The 23615-nt window shown below is 38.0% G+C and overlaps 2 protein-coding genes across 4 annotated transcripts; one reads left to right on the forward strand and one right to left on the reverse strand.

Annotated features, from left to right (window-relative positions):
* Positions 1 to 1982: 1982 nt before the first annotated feature.
* Positions 1983 to 19041, forward strand: LOC21390119 (E4 SUMO-protein ligase PIAL2). 3 transcript variants are annotated; one of them, XM_024176206.1, is made up of 16 exons: positions 1983 to 2280; positions 3103 to 3175; positions 4089 to 4154; positions 4545 to 4610; positions 4691 to 4773; positions 4923 to 4974; positions 5085 to 5156; positions 6174 to 6241; positions 6340 to 6388; positions 6497 to 6581; positions 6669 to 6770; positions 6937 to 6991; positions 16140 to 16191; positions 16942 to 17058; positions 17145 to 18026; positions 18211 to 19041. In XM_024176206.1, exons 1-16 carry the CDS (start codon positions 2087 to 2089, stop codon positions 18853 to 18855), a joined length of 2661 nt encoding a protein of 886 aa, XP_024031974.1. In that variant the 5' UTR covers positions 1983 to 2086; the 3' UTR covers positions 18856 to 19041. The 3 variants fall into 3 exon arrangements, with proteins under 3 accessions (XP_024031974.1, XP_024031975.1, XP_024031977.1); XM_024176207.1 differs by having other exon boundaries at positions 6940 to 6991; XM_024176209.1 differs by having other exon boundaries at positions 6735 to 6770.
* A 393-nt stretch (positions 19042 to 19434) lies between these two features.
* On the reverse strand, positions 19435 to 22835 carry LOC21390122 (protein SGT1 homolog A). Its single transcript, XM_010114318.2, has 10 exons — positions 22576 to 22835; positions 22280 to 22349; positions 21758 to 21882; positions 21228 to 21369; positions 20948 to 21044; positions 20802 to 20867; positions 20565 to 20703; positions 20249 to 20331; positions 20028 to 20132; positions 19435 to 19675 (listed from the first exon to the last, which is right to left on the reverse strand). The coding sequence occupies exons 1-10, from the start codon at positions 22733 to 22735 to the stop codon at positions 19574 to 19576; spliced, it is 1089 nt and encodes a 362-aa protein (XP_010112620.1). The 5' UTR covers positions 22736 to 22835; the 3' UTR covers positions 19435 to 19573.
* Positions 22836 to 23615: the final 780 nt, after the last annotated feature.

The raw sequence follows: 23615 nt of genomic DNA on the forward strand, positions 1-23615 counted from the left end.
GGGCCCTTTGTCTTTTAAATTTTGAAAAGTAACACCTGTTCCTCCCGAATTTTGTTCTATTAACAAGTTTTCTCCTTCTGTTATAATGAGTAACAGAATTGCTATGTGTCACTTATTTAGTGAGAATTGAAAGCGTAATTACGCTTATACCCATATACTCAAATAATTCTCCATTTTTATTGAAAAAATTTACCATCTTCGTTCCCTATTTTTCTTCTTTTTTTTCCTCATTTTGTTCATCGATGTGGGTTGGATCCGATAGTGAAGACATCACACACGAAGAAGAATCTGAGAAGATAATTTTTTGGGTGCATTCGGTATAAGGTAAATCGTTTAACATTAGAAGAAAAAGCTTTTGTATATTTGGGTTGAATCTAGTTCATTTGGGTTTGATTGAGGTTGTGGGTTGAATATGTTTCATTTTATGATTGAATGCAGAATGAAGAGGAGAGAGGTTGTGGGATCTCAATTGTGATATTTGAATATTTTCTCTTGCTTTCTCCGGCAAAAAAAAAAAAGATGCCTTAAGGAACTCTTGAAATTCTTCTTGTCAGTGTCAAGGGTCTTGAGAATGTTGATTTTCTTAATAAGTTTCTTATCACATTCCGTCTTGGATTTATTGTTCTGATCATGTTTTTGATATTGTGTCTTCTGGGTCCTTTTTTTTCCTTGATCTTTATGTTGTTCAAGATCTGAGTTTTTTTCTTTAACGCTTGGAAGGGTTGTAGGTTAATTTACGATAATACCCTCCTCAGATGGGTCACGTGCCAACACGTGACGAAATCCGTCACTTATTGTAACAGAAGGGAAAAACTTGTTAACAGAACAAAGTTCGAGGAACGAATGTTACTTTTTAAAATTTGAAAGGCAAAGTGTTATAAGGGTCATAGTTCGGGGGGACTTTTTGAAATTAATCCTTATAAAAAAGATAAAAAAGTAGAATAAAATAATATAATGTGTTGAAATGTAAAAAAAATTCACCTAAATATAACCATTAACATTAGGTGATATATTTATTTGCTCATAATTTTGATGATTATAAAATAATTTTTAAGGTTGTTATTAAATATTTAACACAACACAATATAAAGTCCTAAACTCTCATTCTCTCCACACTCGTATCTCCAGTTTAATAGTTTGAAGAATAATTTACCCCTTAATTCCCTAAAGTTCCCTTCAATATAATTTGACCAGTCAAAAAAGTTGTCCTAACCTAAATCCTTTATTATATAAAGACCAACAATTTACAGAGATATTAGAGGTGTACTTTTTGGCATTTTCATTTAAAAGCACAAGAATAAGTACAAGCAACAACAAACTTCTCCCTAAAAAGAGAGAAATTCTCTTGTACGCCAGTGTATCAGTAGGTCAAGTTTTTTTAATCGTTAAATCTACATACTTTTTTACTTTTATATGCTTTTATGCAGATGTGATGGATAAAAAACCTGACTTATTGCTCTATTGGCATACCAGAAAAGGTTAAAAAAGGAGTTAGGTGCAAATAATTTCAAAAATTGATGGTGTCCGTTTGCAATTTCATCAAAATCCAAGGGCCAAGGGCAATAACTCTTTCCAACAGCTCTTTCCAAGGGCCAAGAGTCGTTAAAACGACCGCGTTTGAAATTCGTTTTAAAATAATTTTATTTTTTGTATGAAAATGGAAACGTTTTTAATCTCAGACAGAAATTATTTTTAAAAATGCATTTGATAGTTTTATCAAAAGAGTATTTTTAGTGTAAAAAAATACATCAATGTCTCTATTTCTCTCTCTGTTTGAGAGAGAAAAAAATAAAAATAAAAAATAATTTTTTAAATAATTTTTTATTTTTCTCTCATTTTACACTAAATTAAAAAATTATTTTTATTTTTATTTTTTATCTTTATTATACTAAACGTTATTTTAATATATATATATATTTTTTAAAAACGTAAAAAATAAAAACAAGAATCAATTTCAAATACGCAAAAATTCTCACCAAAACACTTGTTGTTACAACAACCGACTCTCTCCACTCCCCAAAAATTAAAACCGCGAGAGGGAGAGAGAGAGAGAGAGAGTGCGAGCGGTGGTTTCTGCCGAAAGCCGATGACCCAGACGACGGCGTCAGCACCGGGAGGACTCAATTCCCTCGCCGGAAACGGCACCGAGCAGCGATTAACGCCGGCAATCGTCAACTCCTTCCGAGTCTCCGGCGCCATGGAGCGCTTGACCACCATTACTGGGCCCGGCCAACTCATCGACCAACGCGAGTTTTACGGTCTCTGCGTCTCGCTTTCCAGGTTCGCATTTCCACATTCTCTCACTCCTTTTCTTGTCTTTTTTTCCTTGTCTCTCTTTATTCTTGCTCTCTCATGATTTATCCTTTTTAGCGGCATTTTGAATTTCATTTCGAGCTCTAATTTGGTACCGAAGTTTTTCTTAGTGTCCATTCTGGAGTGCTTATGACCTAACCTCAGAATACTTGGCGTCTGTATTTTTTTCGCCTATTTTGGTTCTGAATTTAGTTTTGCGCTTTGATTTATCTCTGTAATTTTTAAACTTTTTGTTGTTGTTGTTGTTGTTGTTTTTGTTGTTGTTGTTGTTGTTAACTTCTTGTTGTTGTTGTTCTGGATCGTGTATGACCTAAGCTTTTGATATTGGAACCTGTATGCTTTTGCTGTGCATGTGTAATACTGTACAGTGTACAAGTTTTTGTTCTTTGTTTTTGTTTTTTTCCACATGTTTTGCTAGGTGTGTTATTCTGATTCTTTTAGCCCCAAATTTTATGGCGGTACTTTGTTTTAGATTGGTTAATTTGCTACGTAGGGTTAAAACTTGCTGTTTTTAGCATGATCAGAAATCCCTAATCAGGAGACTGGCTTAGTAGGAAGGCCAATTGAATCTGCTAGATTTGCGTCAGCTTTATTCAATTTGACTAAAATGCAGGATTTGCCCACATATCCAGTCATGCTTGTCCGTTGATATGGCTGTTCCAAGCGTCTTGTGCTGTGGTTTTTATTTATTATTTATTGTTATTATTAACATTTTTGGTAGTTCACAATGATACCGTTAGTGATTTATAGTTTTCTTTTACTTGACTTGGTTTACTTTCACAAATACAGAGGTATTGATTATGCAGTTGCAAACAAGGAAAGACCGACTACGGCTCGTGATTTACCAAAGTTAATGAAACAGGTGATGTCCTATATGATGCAAAAATTTAATTTGGTTTTGTCTGTATTATTACCATATACTGAATGCGGATGAGATTTGCATTGAGGCATGTAATATATGGAACTTAGGAGTATATTTACACGTATGGATAGATGTTCATATTCATGCATGAAGTTTAAGTAGTAAACAGTACGTATTGAACTTCTAAATATCTGTTTATGCATATTATGGTGCATTTAGGTGGTAGCTTATTACGGGGACCTAAGCCTGGGATTCCTAGAAAGTTGAGTAGGTTAATAAGAGTTAGTAATTACATTTGGACGGTACTTTAGCGGAGTTTCACTAAAAGCTAGCTGATAGTTGATACTAGTTTCTATCAGATTGTAACTTACTTTCTTACTTTTTCCTCTTGCCAATATTCGATGGCCATAGTTTGTTTGTGTGAAGAGTTTGTGGCTATATGAATGTATGTGAATACTGCATGTCCTTACCTATCAGCTATTGAATTTTCCTACAGGCTGTTGCCATCCTCTTTTTGAATAATAGTCTTGAGTGTCCATTTGTGCATGCATGTAGTAGGGTGGATAGAAGGCAGAAAGAGCACATCAGGCGTTAAACTTTTCTCCAGAAAAGTAGCAAGTGAATTATATGTAGTTTTACTATGAGCGATAATGATTTTGCATCCAATTTTCCCAATTCGAAATTAATTTAGCAGACCAAATATGGTACATGCCTCTTTGAAACTTACTTTTTGCAAGTCATTATAGCTGTTTAATGGGTACAAATTACAATCCATTTGGTGACTTTAGTCGTTTTGCATATTTTTGTTAACATTATTTGTGAGAAATCGCTGCATAAGATTCTCTCTCTATCTGCATGTTTTTCATCTATGAGCTGTTACCTTAAACAAACCTTTGTTCTCATGTTCTTCTAGATATGTGACCGAGAACTTGACGCCCCCTTACTATGTGCTACCATGGTGCTGTTGATTTCGATGAAGGTAAATGTTAAATGCAGCCGCCTATATATTATGCACTTTTGTTTTACCTTTACCTTTTTTGATGCTAATAAGAAAAGGTCAAACCCTTTTGAAAAGTTTTGTATCTTCAATTATTGCTTGCTGATTATTGGTTAATCTATTGTGAATGTCGGTAAGGATTAGATATACAGGATGATACTAGTTAATCTTAATAACTAGTAGGTATCTTTTAGTATTTACGGATCTATGGGTAACTGGTATCGGTTTTTACTTAGAATGTTTAAAGTTACTATATTTTCGTTTCCGTCAGTTTCAGAATCTTCTCTTTTATGCCTCTAGGAAGTTCTTCATGTTACAAAGTTTTCATATATTTTACATGAGATTTCCTGTTGACTTGTGTTTGTTTTGTAGAATGCTTGTAAGGTGGGATGGTTTCCAGAGAAGGAGGCTGAAGAGCTTTTAACTTTATCTAATGAGGTTGTTATTGTACATTTTGTCTGGTAGAATATATGGTCTGCATATGAATTGTCTGCTAATGCTCCCGTTTTGTAATACAGATGGGTAGACACTTCTGTGTTCCAATAGTGGCTGACACTGTTACTAGCTGTAGTCATTCTGTTGTTGCAACAGTCATGGCAAGGTGGGAGTTTTTACCTTGTTTGGTTATTTTTGTGTTAAAATTTTCTCAAAATATTCCCTTGAAAATGAATCTTCTATGCTTGATTAAAATCTTTATTCAGGTACAAGCTAATGCTGGTTTAAATCCTTGTGTTGGTTTTCCTTTTTCAGGTTTTATCCATGTATGAAAATGGGCCACGTATTTACCTCCCTTGAAATCAAGGTAGCTCTATAATCCTTTTGACCAACATACATACATCCACATATGTATGTATTCACACGTGTGTGTTCACTTTTGAATTATATTGTAATTTGTCTTTTATTGCTTTATAGCCTGGATATGGAGTTTACACAAATGATTTTCATATACTGAAGGAGTCGACATATTCTCCGGAAGACAAGATTGTAAGCATCTCTGTAGTTAATTGGGATTTCATAAGTGTTTAACGGCTTATACATGCTCATATTTTTATAGATTTGTTTGGGATATTTATGTTTTTATGTATATTTTAATTTTGTGTTTATATTTGATGTAACTATTCAATTCATCTTAAGGGTGGAAGTGCCTTGCATTTCCAAGGTCCAAAGGATGGACTAGATTGAGTAGTCCTTCCTCCCCTTTGGCCTTTGAATGGTTTAAACCCCAGAACTTGAGCACTCGTAAATTGTTTACAACCGTGCACAACCCACCCTTATCCCCCCCCCACACACACACACACACAAAAACTATGCCACTGGTGTGGGTCATGTATGACAATTATCAATAAGAAACATTCTCTCTCAAAATATATTTGTATCACTGACTAAATTCACTCCTTCCGTGTACTTTATTGTGTAGTTAAGTGCATGTCCGTACTAAATTACAAGTATGGTTGCATTGACCTTTCCAGTCTTAAACTTTCTGGTAACTGCTTCTCGTTTCTATTTTGCACAATTTACTTTCCTGATGCAGATCGTTTTTCTTTCTCCTCTGGTAGGAAACACACACACACACACACACACACATTTTGGATACCCTCCCAAACTCACTTCGTGAGCCTGAGTTTGAAACTGGATATTATGATGTAAATTTGACTTCATGCTTGTACTTGTTTATTGCAACATGGCTATAGCTTTGCGCAACATAGTTTTGTTAAGTACATGCTAGAGATCTTATTCGTTCCCATAGATGTAAGAAATCTCATGTGTAGATATACTATTGCAACATTCAACTATCTGGCTATCAACACGTGCCTGTATTATTGATGATGTTTCCTATACTGTATCCCTATTATTACGTAGTAGTTATGTTTTTTCGTTGTTTCTTCACCTTATTTTTTGGCACCGCAACATTTACTTTTCTTTTTTTTTTTTTTCCAGCGAAAATTTAGCATATGTTTATGGAAGTTACTCTATATTATGCATTCTTTATTCTGATTGCAGTGTCTACTTGTAGTACAAGTGGATAAGACGGATACATCTGCATGTATTATAAGTCCTCAACAAGCGAAGTATGAATGATTTTTTTCTTTTTCTTCTTTTGGCATCGGGAGTGGAGAGGTGGCCTTATTACCGTTTGTCTGATGATACTTTCTTCTGAAATCTGTAGTTTTCTTATCAATGGAAAGGGAGTGGACAGGAGAACTAATGTTTCTATGGTGTGTCTTCAAACTCTCTGGACCACTGCATTTATATGACAACATGTGGTGCACCTCAAATTGTCAAGAGGCTAGATTTATTAGTTCATTATGTATTTTGTTTCCCAGGATCCTGGACCACTGATGCCAACAAATGTGACTCCACTGTTAAAATATGGAACAAATCTACTTCAAGCCGTGGGACAGTTCAATGGTAAGCTCTACAGGAGGCTTCCGTTCTTAAGAATTCCAGTTTGTCATGTCATATTCATCCGTCTCTGACAGACTAATTAACTTTTAGGTCACTATGTTATTGTTGTTGCCTTTATGAGTGAAACACCATTATCTGAAACTCAAGTTCTGCCAGATTATGTTCAACCTCTTGTGGATGGATCAGATTCAGGTGTGTTTAAAAGGAACAGAGAAAAAAAAAATTCTATACTTTCAATAACTATGCATATGCATTTATGTTTGTCCGTGTGCGCTTGTTATACACCTCGTGTGTATGCACACAGACTCACATAATATAAAGACGTTTAGTGCATAACTTCCCTTTTTTGATTTTATAGTAGATGCAGACCTAATTGAAGGGCCTTCACGAATATCACTTAACTGTCCCATAAGGTATGGCATCGTATTTGTTATTTTTTTATAAGAAAAACTTTATTGATAAAATCAATAACAAGGGCAGAGGATAAGGAATCCTCAAACCCACGAGATACAAAAATGGCCAAAATGTGAAAAAAGATTTGACCAAGATATAAAAGGAAACACAAAAATAACTCTCAAATCAATTCCCTATTACATCTTTCCAATTCCAAACGACCAAAGAAAGTGGAAATCCTTTAAAAGCTTTATCTGAAGCAGTCCATAGCGATTCAAGGAACTTTGCCTTCTCAAAGATATCAATTGGCTCCATCTCCTTTTCCTAAAAAATTTTGGCGTTTCTTTCCATCCACAGAGTCTGTAGCGCACCGGAAGCACCATACATTTTCATTAGACTCTGGCCATCTTGTTAGATCCCAAGCCACCACTTTCTCAATCATCAAAGAGGTACACTTTGCTGGAATTGCCCAACTAAAACTGGCCTCCTAACTCATTTTGTTCCAAAGTGATCTGGCCACCCTACAATGTAACAGTAGGTGATCAATGCTTTCTTCATTATCCCTGTAGAGAACACACCAAGACGGGGAGAGCATCATATGAGGGTTTCTCATGTGTACCCAAAAATAGGTATTAATTTTCCCATGAAAGACCAACCAAGCAAAAACTTTAATTCTATGGGGGACACACAAGATTTTCAAATGAATTTAAACAGTTTAAAACTGGGAATGGCATTTCTGTCCACTATGGAACTCAAAAAGGATCGACAAGAAAAACCTAAAGGATCACACAACTACACTCTACGATCAAGAGAAGATGAGCTAAATGAAACGGAGTTGAGAATTTGAAGTAGAGAATGCAAATCCTCTACCTTTCTATCATTAAGGCCTTTCTTAAAATGGAGGTTTCAATTCGACTCTTCATTAGTAGACAGTGATTCAATATCATAAATGAAAGCATTTGGAAAGTCAGAAAGTCTAAAGAGACTAGGAAATAAAAGCTCCAAGGATTCATTATCACACCATTTATCTTTCCTGAATAAAATTTTGGTCCCATTTCTCACTTTCAATTTGACATTTTGAAGAAAAGAATTCAGCCCCTGAGAGATAAGTTTCCATGGATTTTTAGAAGATCCTCTAGTCACTAGGTTCGAATCCCAGCCATTAGAATGCAGTCTATACTTATAACTCTAGCCCACAATGAATTTTGTTCCAAGGGAAATCTCCACAGCCATTTACCTAGAAGAGCCACATTCTTCATTTTCAAATTTCCATTCCCCAAACACCCTTTTGCTTGCTACCCATAACAATGTCCCAAGCCACCAAACTCTTCGATTTGTTGCCCTCTTGATTGTCCTAAAGAAAAGTGCGCATCACCTTCTCCAATACTAAAACTACCGAATCGGGCATCTTGAAAAGGGACATGTAATAACAAACAACAAACCTCATATGGCATATTTCGATAATGTTGTAAATAACTCTTTTTAAGTGTTCAAAATAATCAAGCCTGAGTGAGCAATAAGAGGAATAAGAGTGTGATGAATAGAGGATTAAAGAAAGAATGAGGTACAAACACTTTGATCAGGACTTTAGAACAAAACACAAAGTTTTCATTTTAAGATTAGACAACTCGGGGAGTGAGATTGAGATTACTGAGAGGAACAGAGTGCAATGTTTTTCAATCCAAGTAGACTTGGGGTTGTGCGTCTTGGTTGTGTTCAACAGTTAAATAAGCTCTTATTAGAGGTAAGGAGGGAGGTTTCGGAAGGTTCTACAGAGGTTCTAGCTACAGGATAATTCTGGAATGTAGAAGGAACAAAGGTGGTATTTTCATGAGGATTTCGAAGATAAAAAGTGGAGGAATAAGGAATATCGTAATTCCAGTCGAGTTTGCTTTTCAAGGATGGGAGAAGTTTAGCAGATGCCTTCAAAAGTTTCTTCAACATGAGCAGTCATAAGAAAGCTGAAAAGGAGGAAGTAGGACTGAGAAAGGGATGTCATTCTGATGGTAAGAAGGTAGAGGTGGTAAAATCTTGGAGAACTGCAATGTTTAGTTATAAGGAGAAGTGTGGATGCTCATTGGAAGATGATTATGGATTTAATTGGTAGAAGGCTATCGAGGGAGGTGGAGGTGGTTCCTATGGCTGTTGATAGGGCTGTTGATAGGGCAGTTGTTTGGTGCAAAGATGATGTAGAAAGAAATGTGTTGCTAAAAGAGAAATCTCTACTCTGGAGGAAAAACATAGTAGCGAGGTTGGAGCCAAAGACAATTCTCTCACTGGGAGCCGTTTAGATTGAGGCAACGAATAGTTGGATCAGAATTGAAGGATTGCCTTTGAACTTATGGAATATTCATGCCTTTAAGATTATAGGCGATGCCTGTGGAGGTCTTCTGGAGGTTGCCAAAGAAACTTTGGACCAGTCTTTCCTTAAGTTCGCAAAAATCAAAATTAGAGGCTTCAGGGAAGGTCTGATGCCACCAGTTTTAGAAGTCCCATGTCAAGGTGAGAAAATACATCCGGGTCTATTCAATTTGGAGTATAGGCAGTTCCAGTCAAATGGAAGAGTACACAACGAGGGCTGGAGGAAATTATGAAGTTAGGGGAGATGAAAATCTTGGAATTCGACTGGTGGTGCAAGGAAGGAAGTATGGTGAAGACGTCATAACCGGCGGCAACATGGTAGAAAATCCGGTCAGTGGCATTAGAGGGGACGAAGATGAAGAGGCGAAAGATATTTCCAAATTGGAGTCTTCTTTGAGCTGGATTCCACATGCAAAGAAGGCTGTGGAGGCGGTCCCATGTGTCCCTAAGAATTCGCCCCACGTGGCGAATCATATTGATGAACCAGCGTTATTAAAAGAGTTTTGTGGATCGAGGGAAACAATAGTTGAAGAGTATCTTCTAGGTTTTGAAGTCCATCACATGCCCCTACCTCCTTAAAAGAGGGCTCTATTCCTTTCCAATAAATTTGGAATTCTAGAGGATGTGAGCAGTTTAGGAGGAGTTGACTTAAATGCTCAAGCCAATCAGATATTGGGCCTGTTTTGAACGAGATTCCAAGGGTAAGCCAATCGAGGGGGAGAGTGGGGGAAATGTTAAGGCCTGCTCTGAACTGATTAAAGCCCAAAAAAGTCATAATGAGAGTCGGTGGAAGCCCAAAGGTAGGTTTGAATTTACTATGGCTAAAATTGAAAAGTGGAAAGAAAGTTTTCAGAGGAAAGACTCTAAAAAGCCTGTTCTACAATATTCGAGTGCAGGAGAATTGGAAGATCGTAAAATCAAACCTTTTCCTCTTTTCTATCGAAGATTGAGAAAATCTAATCAAGCTCACGCAGTTTCGGTCGAGCCAGGGGATGACAGAAAATCGGAAGAGTTTTTTTCCGAGGAGGGCATGCTGGAATCCGAAGGGGATAATTATTTTCTTTCACAAGGAGGGCATTCTTCGGAAGGAGAGAGTGGGTCTCATTCAGTCTCCTCCTTTCGTTCAACAGACGAAGAAGAAGAGGCGTTGAACTAAGGGGATTTTGTCGGGCTTGAGGAAATAAGGTTTCTCACGTCAACTAATAATTCAGAAGAATTGATGACCAAGGAAGGAGGGGTAAAGTCTTTGGGCTCTAATGAAGGCCAAGCCCTTAGCCCGACCATTCTTTAATTTGCCTCCTTTAGCATCTCTGAAACTAGCCAGATGGGAGGAAAACTTGGAGAAGCGTAGGGCGGAGCACAGGTAGGAGATGTTTTAAAGGCTGTTGAGGTCGGTGGGGAGTTAAGAGCAGTAAGGGGAATTCCAGAAGAGGAGGAGGAGAATTGGCAGATAAGTAGGGTAAATCTATTATCTACGTAATATTGTCTCGATTGGAGGTAAAAAGGTTGAGTGGAGAAAGGTGAGCGAAGTTCTTCAGAAGATGCAAATCCAACTGACAACATCTAAGAAAATTGAAGGGGCTGCAAGGTCGGTTAGGAGAAAAGGAAAGGAGAGAGAATTAAAGAATTTGGAGTTTAATGTTCATTATGAGAAGAACATTAATGGGGATGTAAGAGGTGATTTATGAAGTTGATGTCTAGGAATATTAGAGGAGGAAATTCCTCCCTAAAGAGAAGGGGAATTTGGGAGGTAGTATGTAAGGAAGCTCCAGATGTTTTGATTCTTCAAGAAGTTAAGCGCAGAGAGGTAGATAGAAGATTTGTGGGTAGCATTTGGCAGTCAAGATTTAAGGAATGGGTATTGCTACCGGCTGAGGATCGCTCAGGGGGAATTTTGGTTGTTTGGGATGTTAGAAGGATTAAGGTAGTGGAAAGTTTTATAGGAGAGTTCTCGGTCACTATAAAGGTTGAGGATGAAGGGAACATCTGGTGGTTATCAGGGGTGTACGGCCCTAATCACTGCAGTAAGGTGGTGCTGTTTTGGATGAGCTTGCAGGGTTATGGAGTTTATGTGGACAGAGATGGTGTGTGGGGGGTGATTTTAATGTCACTAGATTTTCGACAGAGAAAAGCGCAGGCAGTAACATCACAAGGAGTATGAGGATTTTTGATGAATTTATTAAGGAATTAAATTTAGTTGATCCGTCTCTCCATAATGCAAAGTATACATGGTCAAATTTTAGAGAGGCACCAATTTGTTGTAGATTGGATCGTTTCTTATTTTCAAAAGGTTAGTGGGAAGTTTTTCCTTTTGGGCATCAAGAGGCGACGGTCCGAGCTATTTCTGATCATTGCCCGATCTTGTTTCATACTAAACTGCCAAAATGGGGGCCTTCTCCATTTCGTTTCGATAACACTTGGTTTGAAAGTAAGGAACTGATTAGGCTTTTGAAAGGATGGTCGGAGGAGGAAGAAGTTAATGGATGGGAGGGATACATAATAATGAGAAAATTGAAGCTTTTGAAAGATAAGGTGAAAAGTTGGATTGTGGACTATTTGGGGGTTGATCACTTAGAGAAAAGGAAAATCTTAAAAAGGATTGAGGAGATAGATCGAAAAGAAGGAAGTCCCGAATGGGTTTCGGAATTGCAAGAGGAGAGGACGGGACTAAAACGAAGACTTTTTAGCCTTATGGAAAGGGAGGATAGGGCTTTGAAATTGAAGTGTAAGTCTATTTGGGCTAGAAAGTGTTATGCGAACACAAACTCTTTCATAGATTGTTAAGTGTGAGGATAACGAGAAATACAATCTCAAAGTTGGAAATAGAAGAATAGGCAATATTGGAAGATGAGGAGGAGATCATAAAGAAGACTGTTGAGTTCTATGAAAAGTTGTACGAATCAGTGAGTGGAGATTTTATTGGAGTTGAAGGTTTAGATTGGAGTCCAATCTCTACAGTAGCAGCCGAGTCTCTGGAAAAGCTGTTTGAAGAGGAAGAAATTAAGCAACCAATTTTCAGTTGTGATGGCAATAAGGCTCCCTGTCCCGATGGGTTCACTCTTTCTTTTTTTCAAGAATGCTGGCCTTTTATGAAAGGTGATATTCAGAAAGCTTTTGATGAATTTTGGAGGTCGGGGAATATTAAAAAGGTCACCAAGGAAACATATATCTGCCTCATCCCCAAAAAGGCCAATTCATGCAGAATCAAAGATTTTAGACCAATAAGCTTGGTCTCGAGCCTATACAAAATCTTTTCGAAGGTATTGTCGAATAGACTCAAGGAGGTGTTGGAAGAGACAATTTCTAAAGTTCAAGGGGCTTTTGTGGCTGAGTGTCAGATTTTAGATCTTGTTTTGGTGGCCAACGAGGTGGTGGAGCATTATAGGTCATCAAGTAGAGAGGGGGGTGGTGGTGAAGATTGATTTTTAGAAGGCCTATGATCATGTCGAATGGGAGTTTTTAGATTTTGTTATGGAAAGAAAAGGGTTTGGTGCTAGGTGGAGGAAATGGATAATGGGCTGCATTGGATCGGCCCCTTACTCGGTAATGAAAAAGGTAGGCCAAGGGGGAAATTCGCAGCGTCGAGAGGGCTTTGACAGGGAGACCCACCCTTTGTCACCGTACCTGTTCACTTTAGCGGTTGACGTGTGAAGCAGGCTTGTCGACAAGGTTGTTGAAGACTCTTTCAGCCGTTTGGTGTCGGCAAAACTAATATTAAGGTCAGTCAGTTACAATTTGCTGATGACACCTTATTTTTTAGTTCTCCAGAAGAGAATAGCTTGTCAAACCTTTCTTTGATTCTGGAGGTCTTCTGTTTGATATCCGGACTGAAAATAAACTTGGAGAAAAGTATAATTTTGGGCATAAATTTGGAGGAAAATAGGCTTATCTACGTTAGTAGGAGTTATTGGTTGTTCTATTGGGTCGTGGCCAGTCAAAGTATTTGGGATTAACTTTAGGAGGAAATCCTCTGCAAGCTGCATTTTGGGATCTTGTGATTACTAGGGTGTTGAAAAGATTGGATGGGTGGAAGAAAGCGTTCTTATCTAAAGGAGGAAGATTAACTCTCATTCAGTCAGGTTTAGCATCTTTACCCATATACTTTTTATTAGTGTTTAAAATTCTCGTTGGAGTGGCAGACGCGATTGAGAAGCTAATGAGATTTTTTATGGGAGGGATTCTCAGATGATAACTCGTCTCACTTGGTGGCTTGGGAACAGGTGCGTAAACCAAAAAAATTGGGAGGTTTGGGAATCGGAAACATCAGGAAGAAAAACGAAGCCCTGCTAGTGAAATGGCTGTAGAGGTTTCCGCTGGAACCAGAAGCGTTGTGGCATATGGTTATCGTTGGGAAGTATGGGCTGAGTAGGAATGGTTGGGACTCAAGGGTAAGCTGTGAGAGTGACATACAAATGCCCTTGGAAATCAATTCTTTCGGTGGCTGATATTTTTCTCCAAAGGGTTAAATGGAAGATAGGATCAGGCAAAATTGTTGGGTTTTGGGAAGATTGTTGGAGCGAGGGTAAACCTTTGTGTTCAAGATTTCATGCTCTATGTAGGATTTCCTCATTAAAAGAGCAGCCAATTGTAAGATTTATCTCTGAAGACAATTCCTAAGTGCCAACTCGTGGAATTTTGGGTTCATAAGGAGACTAATGGACAGAGAATTGAGGGAGGTGTTAGAATTAACAACTATTGTGGAGAGGGTCAGAATTCATAGCGCGATTCAAGACATCAGGGTGTGGAAGCCAGACACTAATAGGATATTCTCAGTCAAATCAATTTTCAATTCATTGACATGTGATCCTTCATTTTCGCAATTCCCTTTCTTCGAAAATATATGGAAATCTCCGGCTCCCAGCAAAGTTAAAGTTTTTTGTTGGTTGATTGCCCTTAACAAAGTGAATTCTTATGAGTCGTTGCAATGTCGAAGCCCATTTATTTCGATTTCTCCAGGGTGGTGTTACTTGTGTAGAAATGATGGGGAGACGACTGATCACTTGTTTCGTCACTGTACTTATTTCAGAAAGTTTTGGTCTCTCTTACCTAGGGAGTTTGGTTTCCCTTGGGCGACTCCAGAAAGATGTTCTGAACTGATGATCTTTTCCCCTCCATCTGGATATAGTCAAAGGGGGTTGATAATGTGGAGGGCTGCGGTTTTAGCTGTGTTTTGGGGTTTGTGGTTGGAGAGGACCAATAGAATTTTGGAGAACCAAAAGGAAGATGAAGAGGTTCTTTGGGATAAAATAAAGTACTGGGTGACGTTATGGGTATATAGAGATAAAGAATTTGGGAAGCTAATTTTTTCGGAGTCCTTTAGGAACTGGGATCACTTTTTATAGATTTATCTTGGGTGTTTTGTTTTTGATTTACTTATATGCTAATGGTCGTGTATAGTGGGAGCTTGGTTCGGTTGAGGATAACTCTTCTTCTTCTCTCCTAGTTCTCTTTTGTTAATTTGTTAATTTATTAATAAAGTCTCCTTTCTTTTCAAAAAAAAAAAAAAAACCCTCCAGAAGCGTCTCCAATAATTTTGAGGGTGAAAATTCCACATGTTAAGGGGGAGACCTTCAATCCCAATCCGACACTTACGAGCTTCAGTATGGAGATAGTCCCAGTGCGAGTATATGGACCGGTAGTCCATCTTTGCCAAGTACTTATTGAAATATAGACTGGTTTGTTCCATTAAAAACTTCAACTCCTCTTCACTTCGACACCATGTTATTATTGCCCTGTCTGCTGCCATGGCAATGACCTCCACTCTCCTCACTCTACTCTCAATTGCCCTTTTTATTGTGTCCCATTCATTCTCCAATTTGTTTCTGCGAATAACAACCACCAATTTCCAGCATTTAGTTGCCGAGCTTTGAGTTCCTTCTAACGTGGCTTCATACTCTGTTGTTGAATCCTACTCTCGTCTTTGTTGTATTGCAGACTGATCTCTCCATGTCTGGCTTTGCTCACCTCTTAACTGTGCGTTTCTGCTTTTAGCCTTGTTTTTTCTATCTCCTGCCTTGTCTGGAACCATTGTAGTCTTTCTAGTTCCTCTGAAGAAGTTAGCTCTTCCCATCAACCTGTTTAGCTTGTTCATCAAGATATTCCATCCCATCTTCTTGCTGTCTCCAGGTAGAATGATGCTTCTATCGGCACCACCATCGATTCTTGTGGTCTTCATGTATTCTCCCCTTGAGCTCTTAAGCACCTCAATCAGCAAAACATACTGCTCCCTGTTGAACTACTTTTTGAAACCCTCAATCCTATTATTTTTGCATAAGAACTCCATTGTTTGGCATATCCAAGTTACTGCACCTAAGCCGCAGAAAATGAAGAATTTCGACTGCCTATTGGTTTCCTCTATTCCCACCGAACCACCATCTTTACTCAATGATATTTTGTAAAGCTTCGAACCTATTCTAAACTCATGAAAAAGGCGTTTCAAATCATTTTGAGACATTTTAACTAATCAGATATTGTTATGAGTAAATCAGTAAAGAGATTGAAAGCTCATCTTTCGAAATTCTAGGGAGAAGGAAGAGTTTTCTTTAAAAACAAAAGCTGCCCCTGCTGTGGTGGCATGGTATTTGTGATTCCAACTGTCATTTTATCAGTTCTTCAGGCTGCTGCTTCTTCCTCTTCTTTCTTTCCTTCTTCTCTTTCTTTTTTATTTTTTATTTTTTTTGGCTTTTAAGAACTTTGGATTTGTATTAATGTTGGTTGAATCACATGTAAATTATATTTCCATATGTTGTGAATAAAGTATGACCAGTATCCTGTTTACTAATCAAATTGGTTTCTATTTGCAAATAGCCATACCCGTATTAAAACTCCAGTCAAAGGACACCTATGTAAACACCTTCAGGTGAGTACTTTACATATATTTATATATTTATATTGTGATTGTGCATACATACATACTGTATATACATGCGTGAATGATTTTTTTTTTTTAAATCAATTTACACGTTTGGCTTCTGTAACATTTTTTCAATTGTCGCTTTTATTGTTTTCTATTTGGAAGATACCTTATCCTCTTTTCCTGTAATTGATTTTATATCAATAAAGGAGTTTTTCTTATTAAGAAAAAACATTATTATAGGACTCTAGTTAATTGGCTCAGGGCCCTTGATAATTCCATTAGAAAACAAAAATATAAAAACGTGGCCCTAGATAACTCGATTTCTGCTTACTTGCAATAATCTGCTTTCATGTGGTCTCTCTTTTCCACTATCTGGCTTATAAGGACAGAAACTAAAAGAAGAGTAGAAAAGATTTCTTTTGAGACAATATTAAGGATGAAGGTTGTAAATAATAAATGAATATTAGGAAACCAGAAACCAATAATTGTTTGCAATTTCTCCAAACTCTCGGAAGAACCAATGGGAAAAAAAAAAAAAAATACTATCACTCTCATCTCTCTTGTTCTCTTTGTCGAGAAAGAATTTCTGTTGCATAGGATGTGTGTGTGTGTATTCATTTATGTATCTTCTCCTATAAAATGCAAGTTCTGTAGTTTTGAAATATTCTTGCTGTCTTGTGGAAGATTTCTTTTTGTGTGTTATCATTATTCACACTATTTCCCTCTAATTTCATCATCTAATGCAAACTGCAGTGTTTTGACTTCAGTAACTTTGTTAGTATAAATACAAGAAGACCATCTTGGCGTTGCCCTCACTGTAATCAGTGTGTCTGCTACTCAGATATTCGTGTAGATCAGAATATGGCCAAGGTGAGTAGCTATGAATTGCAGGTGTTATGTTGATTTCCCCTTTTTCCACTTTCCTTTTGTATGGGCTTCTAATTTTCTCCCATCAGGTCCTACAAGAGGTCGGAGATGATGTTGTTGATGTAATTATCTCTGCGGATGGATCATGGAAGGCTGTCTTTGAAAATGATGCTCATGTGAATCAGGTTCAAGATACAAACACCGGCGGTCCAAAAGAAACATCTGAGCTACAAGAAGCTACCACCACGTTGTCAAATGCTCTTCCTAGTGTTGTAGATCTTACTGGGGATGATGATGAGATGGATATTGGGGGCGCTTATGAAATTGAGGACATTAAACCTTCCCTTGCTAATCTTAGCGCTCCACCTCATTTAAACAATATAATTGGGGTCAATCAAAATGTTGCTGCAGTAGAAGATGCTTTTCGGACAGGAGGTCACATTTCCTCTGGGTTGGCGAGCACTCTGAGGTCGGACACCCAAATGTTTGTTGGAGCCCCTCAGCCCACTCCTGCAACTTTTGTTCAGACTCCTTCCATTTCTCCAGCACTTAATCGCGAAGCTGATGTTCATGTGAATACTAATCCGACAGCTCCTGAATTGCACAATCTTTCTTCCCCAAATAATTTGCAGTTACAACAGATGCCTTCTGTGAACTCAATTTCTAGCAATGAGTATGGAAGATTTCCAACAATTCACAGAATTGTAAGCAGGACACCGATAGCAGTTCAGGCCCTCCCAGCACAGTCCCAAGCACCAGGAGCACCAAGATTAAGACCTGGTTTGACTTCTTCCACTCCCACACCCACTCCTAGCAGTTCTCCTATTGCTTCTCAGGCTGGTTTATCACCAACGGTGAGTGGTTTTAGCACAGTATACTGTGATACTGAAAGGCAACAGCACTTTTCGAGATCGCTTGTCAATCCACCACAACCGACAGCTGTTGCCTCATCTTCACTGCAACAGCACTTGGTAAGCCAGGGCAGATCTTGGTGTTTCTTGCATTTTGCCTTGTCAATGTACTTTTTCGGGAGCCACCTGTGGAAAAATCTGTCACATAATTCTTTATATAATAAAAGGTTTTCCTGTGCAGTTGATTGTTGCATGTCGTCTCATGATTTCTATTCTTACATCTTGTTTTCTCTTAAATCCGCAGAACCAGAATCGTCAAGATCGTTCGTTTGCAAGTCCAGTGTCAAATGGTTATAGGTCACCATCGTTACTTTCTGGTTTCCAAAATGCGCATCTTCAACAAGCTTTTAATTCGAGGGCCCATCCCGTGGTTCGGCCATCTTCACCTCTCTCACAAACACCGATCCAGCAAGGAAGTGCTCAAGCAGGGACTGCTCAGGCATCATCAGGGGCTGGAGTCCGACAAACGAGGATTGGGGCTGCTGTTCAGGTAGGAGCAGCTGCCCAGATGGGTAGACAATCTCACTTGCCAGCAGTGCAAAGCCAAACATCCAGACCGGGGCCGTCTTTGCTAGGAAATGCTGCTAGAGTATTAACAGGGGATCAGAGGGGAAATATTGGAGGGGGAGTGCAAGCAGATTCAAGGGCTAATGGTTCTGCCGAACAGAATTGGCAGCCAACAGGCCGAATGCGTGGAAGCCTCATGGGTCGGAACTATTCGCATCTTACAGATATAATGATCCAGCCTACTCAACAAGCAGAGTCTGCAAGACCACCATTGCTTCCGGTATCTTCCCCGCCACCAGCTGTCCCCAGCACGCTGCAGGTGCTTCTTGCCAACAGCAGAAACACTCGTGCTCCGCAACCACAAGGTGATACCACTCGATAATAGATGGCGTCCCGTGTGTATATATGAATGCCATGTCTCATTCTGTATTTCCTTGATCGTTATCACCATGTAAAATTCACTTTATAGAGTTAAGGGGCTCGAAGCAGCGTTGTTATCAATGCACTTGTTTCTATTTTTCTTGCCCCGATTTTTCCTTTTGCAGCTATTAATTATTTGGTTGGAACGATGCTCTACCTTTCTTTTTTCCTCTAGTCTCGTAGTTGCTAATTTTTTATTGGTGAAAAAAAAGTGAAATTGTAGCACATAGGTCATTTGCTAAAAATATTTATGGTAAATAGAAAATTTATAAGATAAATTTATTGTAAATATGCTTATGTTTTGTAAAGGAATCATTTACCATAAGAATCCTATGTATTATTCATATACAAGAGACATTCATGGTAAATATGTTTTTTTAACCAGCAAAAAAATATGTTTAACAAACGAATCATTATCGTAAATACATCATTTAAAATAGTTATGATAAATGATGTATTTAAAAGTTAATAATAATAATAATAATAATAATAATAATAATAATAATAATAAAAACTTCTGAAAGAACCAATAAAGTTTTATTTCAAAGAGACTAAAACATGATTTCAATACTCACTCAGAAATAAGAGATAGATGGTGTGGGGCAAGAAGAGGGGCAAAAACTATTGGTTACAGCGAGTAACTCAAAAGAACAGATTGCTTTGGTAAACAAGGAACTAAGCTACCATTTCCTCAACTCCATGCCTTTAGGCGGGCTACTCGCAACTTTCATTGAACCCACTTCTTTCCAATCGGTTGACAGCACTGTCCCATTTGACTCGACCTACGAATGACACCATCCAAGTAATATTTAGTTCTTCACAGATGTCGAGAGAATATTTTCAAAGAAATTGATATGACCCATGTATTAACTTTTTCATATGAACAAAATTGTAGCCATTGATCCTAATTTTTTTGTCCCTCAACTTTTACAATATGCAATCAAAGCATGACCATAAGGGCTTCTTTCTATACAGGGGCTTGACCAGTGCATGGAAGCTAGCCGGCGTGGCAAGAAATGAATCCGCACAAGGAAAAATAAGTTTAAAACCTTGTGATGGTTGAGAAAAACATTACAATCCTCTTAAAAGCAAATGCACAAAAAGCATTGTAAGCAAATAACAAAGAAATCTTACGAAAGATTTGGTCATTGCTCTCCTAATATCCTCATCAGCATCTTGGTATATGTCCTGGAATAGCTTGTTCAGAGCAGCATCACCTTCTAACTTCTCTTCTTTTTCCTGAAAGTCAGCCATCATACAGTCAGTTCCTAAAATGATTGTTGAAATGCTAAGCAATGAAGCAACCAAGTAAAATGAAAAATCTCTAATATAGAACTCCAATGATGCTGAATAACCTCTGTCTTCACTTGGGCTTCCAACTTATCCCAGTCTCTTGATTTTGGCTTTGAAGATGGGTATGCGGGCTTGACAGATCCACCTGCATATACATGGATTCAATTCATGTTGACAAGTAAACCAATAAATAACAACGAATTATTTCTTCCAATGGAGATCATGCAAGGTAAATGATATCACTTCTTTACTCCCAGTTAATGGGTTGAGTAAGTTCAAAACATAACCATAACCATACTATGAACTCCAGAATAACAACTGAACTTTTCATGGAACTAATGAAGTATAGTCAACATATGAAATGAATAAGAAGCCAACCTGATGAGACGTTGACTCTGAGTGGAACAATAGCCTCTCTGCTATATTCAAGTGATGCCCATTGAATGGCTTCAGCTTTGACGAGACGGATTTCAATTTTGGTTGACAGTATCTGATATCTGCACTTATCTGGGCTTATCTGTTTTCCTCGCAATAAAATAAAAGGGCAAGGTAAGTAGAACGTGTTTGAATATAAAGAAGTATGGCACAATGCACTTATGCATGCTCAAGCAATACCTTCCCAAACAATCGAGGTTGGAAATGATAAGCATCTTCTCCAGGTATTTCTATTTTAACGCTTAGCTGCAACGCAAATTCAGGGGCTAATACATCATTTCACAGGAAAAAAAAAAAAAAAGCCAGTTTCTGTAGGATTCACATACAATCTGTTCACCAAACTCAATAAAAACATGTCTTGCTGGTATGCCCTTTGCAAATATAGTCACCACCACTTCATCCGGCTTCTGGTAGAACTCATGTCTGTTTCAACTATCTAGTTGTTAGATCATCTTATACTTCACAAAATAATTCTGTAAAGGTAACAACGTTCAAAAACAATGCTCGCTAAATACGAAATACAACCTAGATAATTGTTTTCTATGAAGTATCAACAATTTTAAGAGAGCAAAGTAAGCAGCGATAAACATAGAAAGTGGAAATTACCTGTATTTTGGCCTTAAGCTTGTATCAATCTGAGAAGACAAGTTACGTTGTTTTTTAAAGTCTGCCAAGGTTTCAACAGATACAGGTGTAGTACTTGCTAGCCCATTTGATGTCAAAGGCTTATTTAGAAGCTTGTTTTCCTCTGAGAAGGACATCGAAATTCCATGTACATACAATTCAGAAGCAGGACGAAACTTACGAACATATTAAAAAAAAAAAAAGTTTGACATGTTAACTTTGTTAACAGGTCTAGAACACGTGTCATATTTGATGGCTTATGGTTATTGTGGCACTCTAATTCACATATATCATCTTCCAAACTCTTTTCAGAGCATTAGAAACCTAGAACAGCATGGCTGTCCAGCTTGAACGAATTCAGACTTTATAGTTCTATAAACGTCCCAAGGTCCAGCACATGATCTAAAAAGAAGCTTTCAGCTCTCTCTAACAAGTAACAACAAAAACCGATATGATGAATCTGCTAATTGAACTGAACTAAATGTTCCAAAGACTATTCCAAGCCACAATACCTTCAATACAATTATCACATTCCTTAAGCAACCTGGTGAATCTCGAATCATTTGACGACAAAGATGCCCCAACTTCAAGTGCGGCCTTGGCAGTATGATATTCTTCGAGTTTCAAACAAGCAATGCTGCATTAAGAAGAAATAACCTCAACTATTGCTTAAATACTTCTGTAAAACGTAACTTTCCAACTTCCAATATCACTAAGACACATCTTTATCAGAAAAATTTATTAGAAAAATAGCACATATCTTGACAGAAGATAAGGCAAGTGAAAGGCTAATGAGCCTCAATACCTAAAACAGAGAATTTTGACATAAAAAGACAAGTGAGACAACAACGACGCATTGAACCAAAGAAATAAACTCATAATCAAGCCTCACACAATACGAAAGCTTATGAAATTAAAATAAACCTTATGTTATGCAAATTTATCGTCTAGGCTAACCAACAAAGAGCCCTTCTCTCAATAAAAACTGTCATCTTAACCAAAATACTACAAGTAACAGGAAAAGCATACATTACCCTTTACGCAGATACGCCTTAGCCATTGACCGATCAAGCTCAATTGCCTTGTTAGCGTCGCCAACAGCTTCTGCTTGAAATTATCACCAATCAACAAAAAAATTAAAAAAGGAACAAATTATTACGCAAAGTTGCAACTTAAATCTCTCAACTCCATTTCTTAACCATATTATTCATAATTCAAATCAAAATGTCGTAGAATAAACCATTACTGGTGAGTGTGTGTGTGTGTGTGTGTGAGAGAGAGAGAGAGAGAGAGAGAGAGAGAGAAAGAGGGAGAGAGAGAGAGAGAGTACCGGTGAAGTTGTTGAGCTTGAGATTGGCCTGAGCGCGGTCGGCGAAAAGATCGGCGTTTTCGGGGTTTAATGTGATAGCCTGAGAGTAGAGATCGACGGCGAGTTGAAAATCGTCGTCGACGAAGGCCTCTCTAGCCTTCTCAGCGAGGTCGCTCGCCATTGTCGCTCGTCGGATAGAGAATTTCTCGAAAATAACTTAGAAGAAGAAGAAGAAGAAAAGGATCTTATACTATTGCTTTTGGTTTGGAGGGAAATTTGGCAAGAACGTACACATCGAGTTCTAGAGAGTTCTACGAACTTGGCGACTTGCACATTTTCTCTATTGCCACGTAAAAAAACACATAATTAATTTGGAATTTTTAGGCCAAAAAATAAAAATTTAATTTGGAGAACAAGGTGTTGAAAAATGGTTTATTTTTTATTTTTTATTTTTTGATGGATTGAAAGATTGTAATTATACAAAGGTTACTACGACTAATGGTCCATGTATTTTGTTACGGGGGAAAATATGGAGGACACGTGGAGGGAGGACAACATGATACGTGGCCTTAACCTTTCCTCGCAAAGCAGAACCTTTGACGTCTGAGACCCCCTTCCTTTCGTCGTTTAGGGCCCGAGTAAGAAGCCTAGGGCGTTGATTTCGCCCAACGTCGACAGGTCGTACCGTCGATCTTACAACATAGAAGTCCACCGCCAAGAAGAACGATTGGGCTAAACAACACTGGCGACGAGGGAAAAACCCCTCCAACGAAGGAAGCTCGGCTATAAAAGGAGAGAAAACTCATACGGAAATGAGGTTGATCTTTTCTAAGAAAGAAAGAACGAAAGAGCATATTGTAAATTGTAACATTCTCAAGAAGGAATAAAAACCACAGTGGATGTAACTCTTCATTTTATAAGAGTGAACCACTATAAATCTTGTGCGTTTTCCTACTTTAAGTATTTTTTCCTATCTTGCTTACTACACAAAAAATACCACAAGCACATCAAATTCCTACACATAACATATACTTAAGCTGGTAATCCGATGGGAAACCCAG

Source organism: Morus notabilis, unplaced genomic scaffold, assembly GCF_000414095.1.
Source record: "Morus notabilis unplaced genomic scaffold, ASM41409v2 Scaffold1168, whole genome shotgun sequence".
Lineage (NCBI taxonomy): Eukaryota > Viridiplantae > Streptophyta > Magnoliopsida > Rosales > Moraceae > Morus > Morus notabilis.

Excerpts from the sequence above, each read along its gene's own strand:
- LOC21390119 (XM_024176206.1), top strand. The coding sequence starts at position 2,087 with ATGACCCAGACGACGGCGTCAGCACCGGGAGGACTCAATTCCCTCGCC. Across the intron at positions 4,774-4,922 it reads GTTGCAACAGTCATGGCAAG|GTTTTATCCATGTATGAAAA; the intron begins GTGGGAGTTTTT and ends TTCCTTTTTCAG. Across the intron at positions 17,059-17,144 it reads TAGATCAGAATATGGCCAAG|GTCCTACAAGAGGTCGGAGA; the intron begins GTGAGTAGCTAT and ends TTCTCCCATCAG.
- LOC21390122 (XM_010114318.2), bottom strand. The coding sequence starts at position 22,735 with ATGGCGAGCGACCTCGCTGAGAAGGCTAGAGAGGCCTTCGTCGACGAC. Across the intron at positions 21,370-21,757 it reads ATGTGATAATTGTATTGAAG|AGGAAAACAAGCTTCTAAAT; the intron begins GTATTGTGGCTT and ends TGTCCTTCTCAG. Across the intron at positions 20,332-20,564 it reads CAGAGTCAACGTCTCATCAG|GTGGATCTGTCAAGCCCGCA; the intron begins GTTGGCTTCTTA and ends ATGTATATGCAG.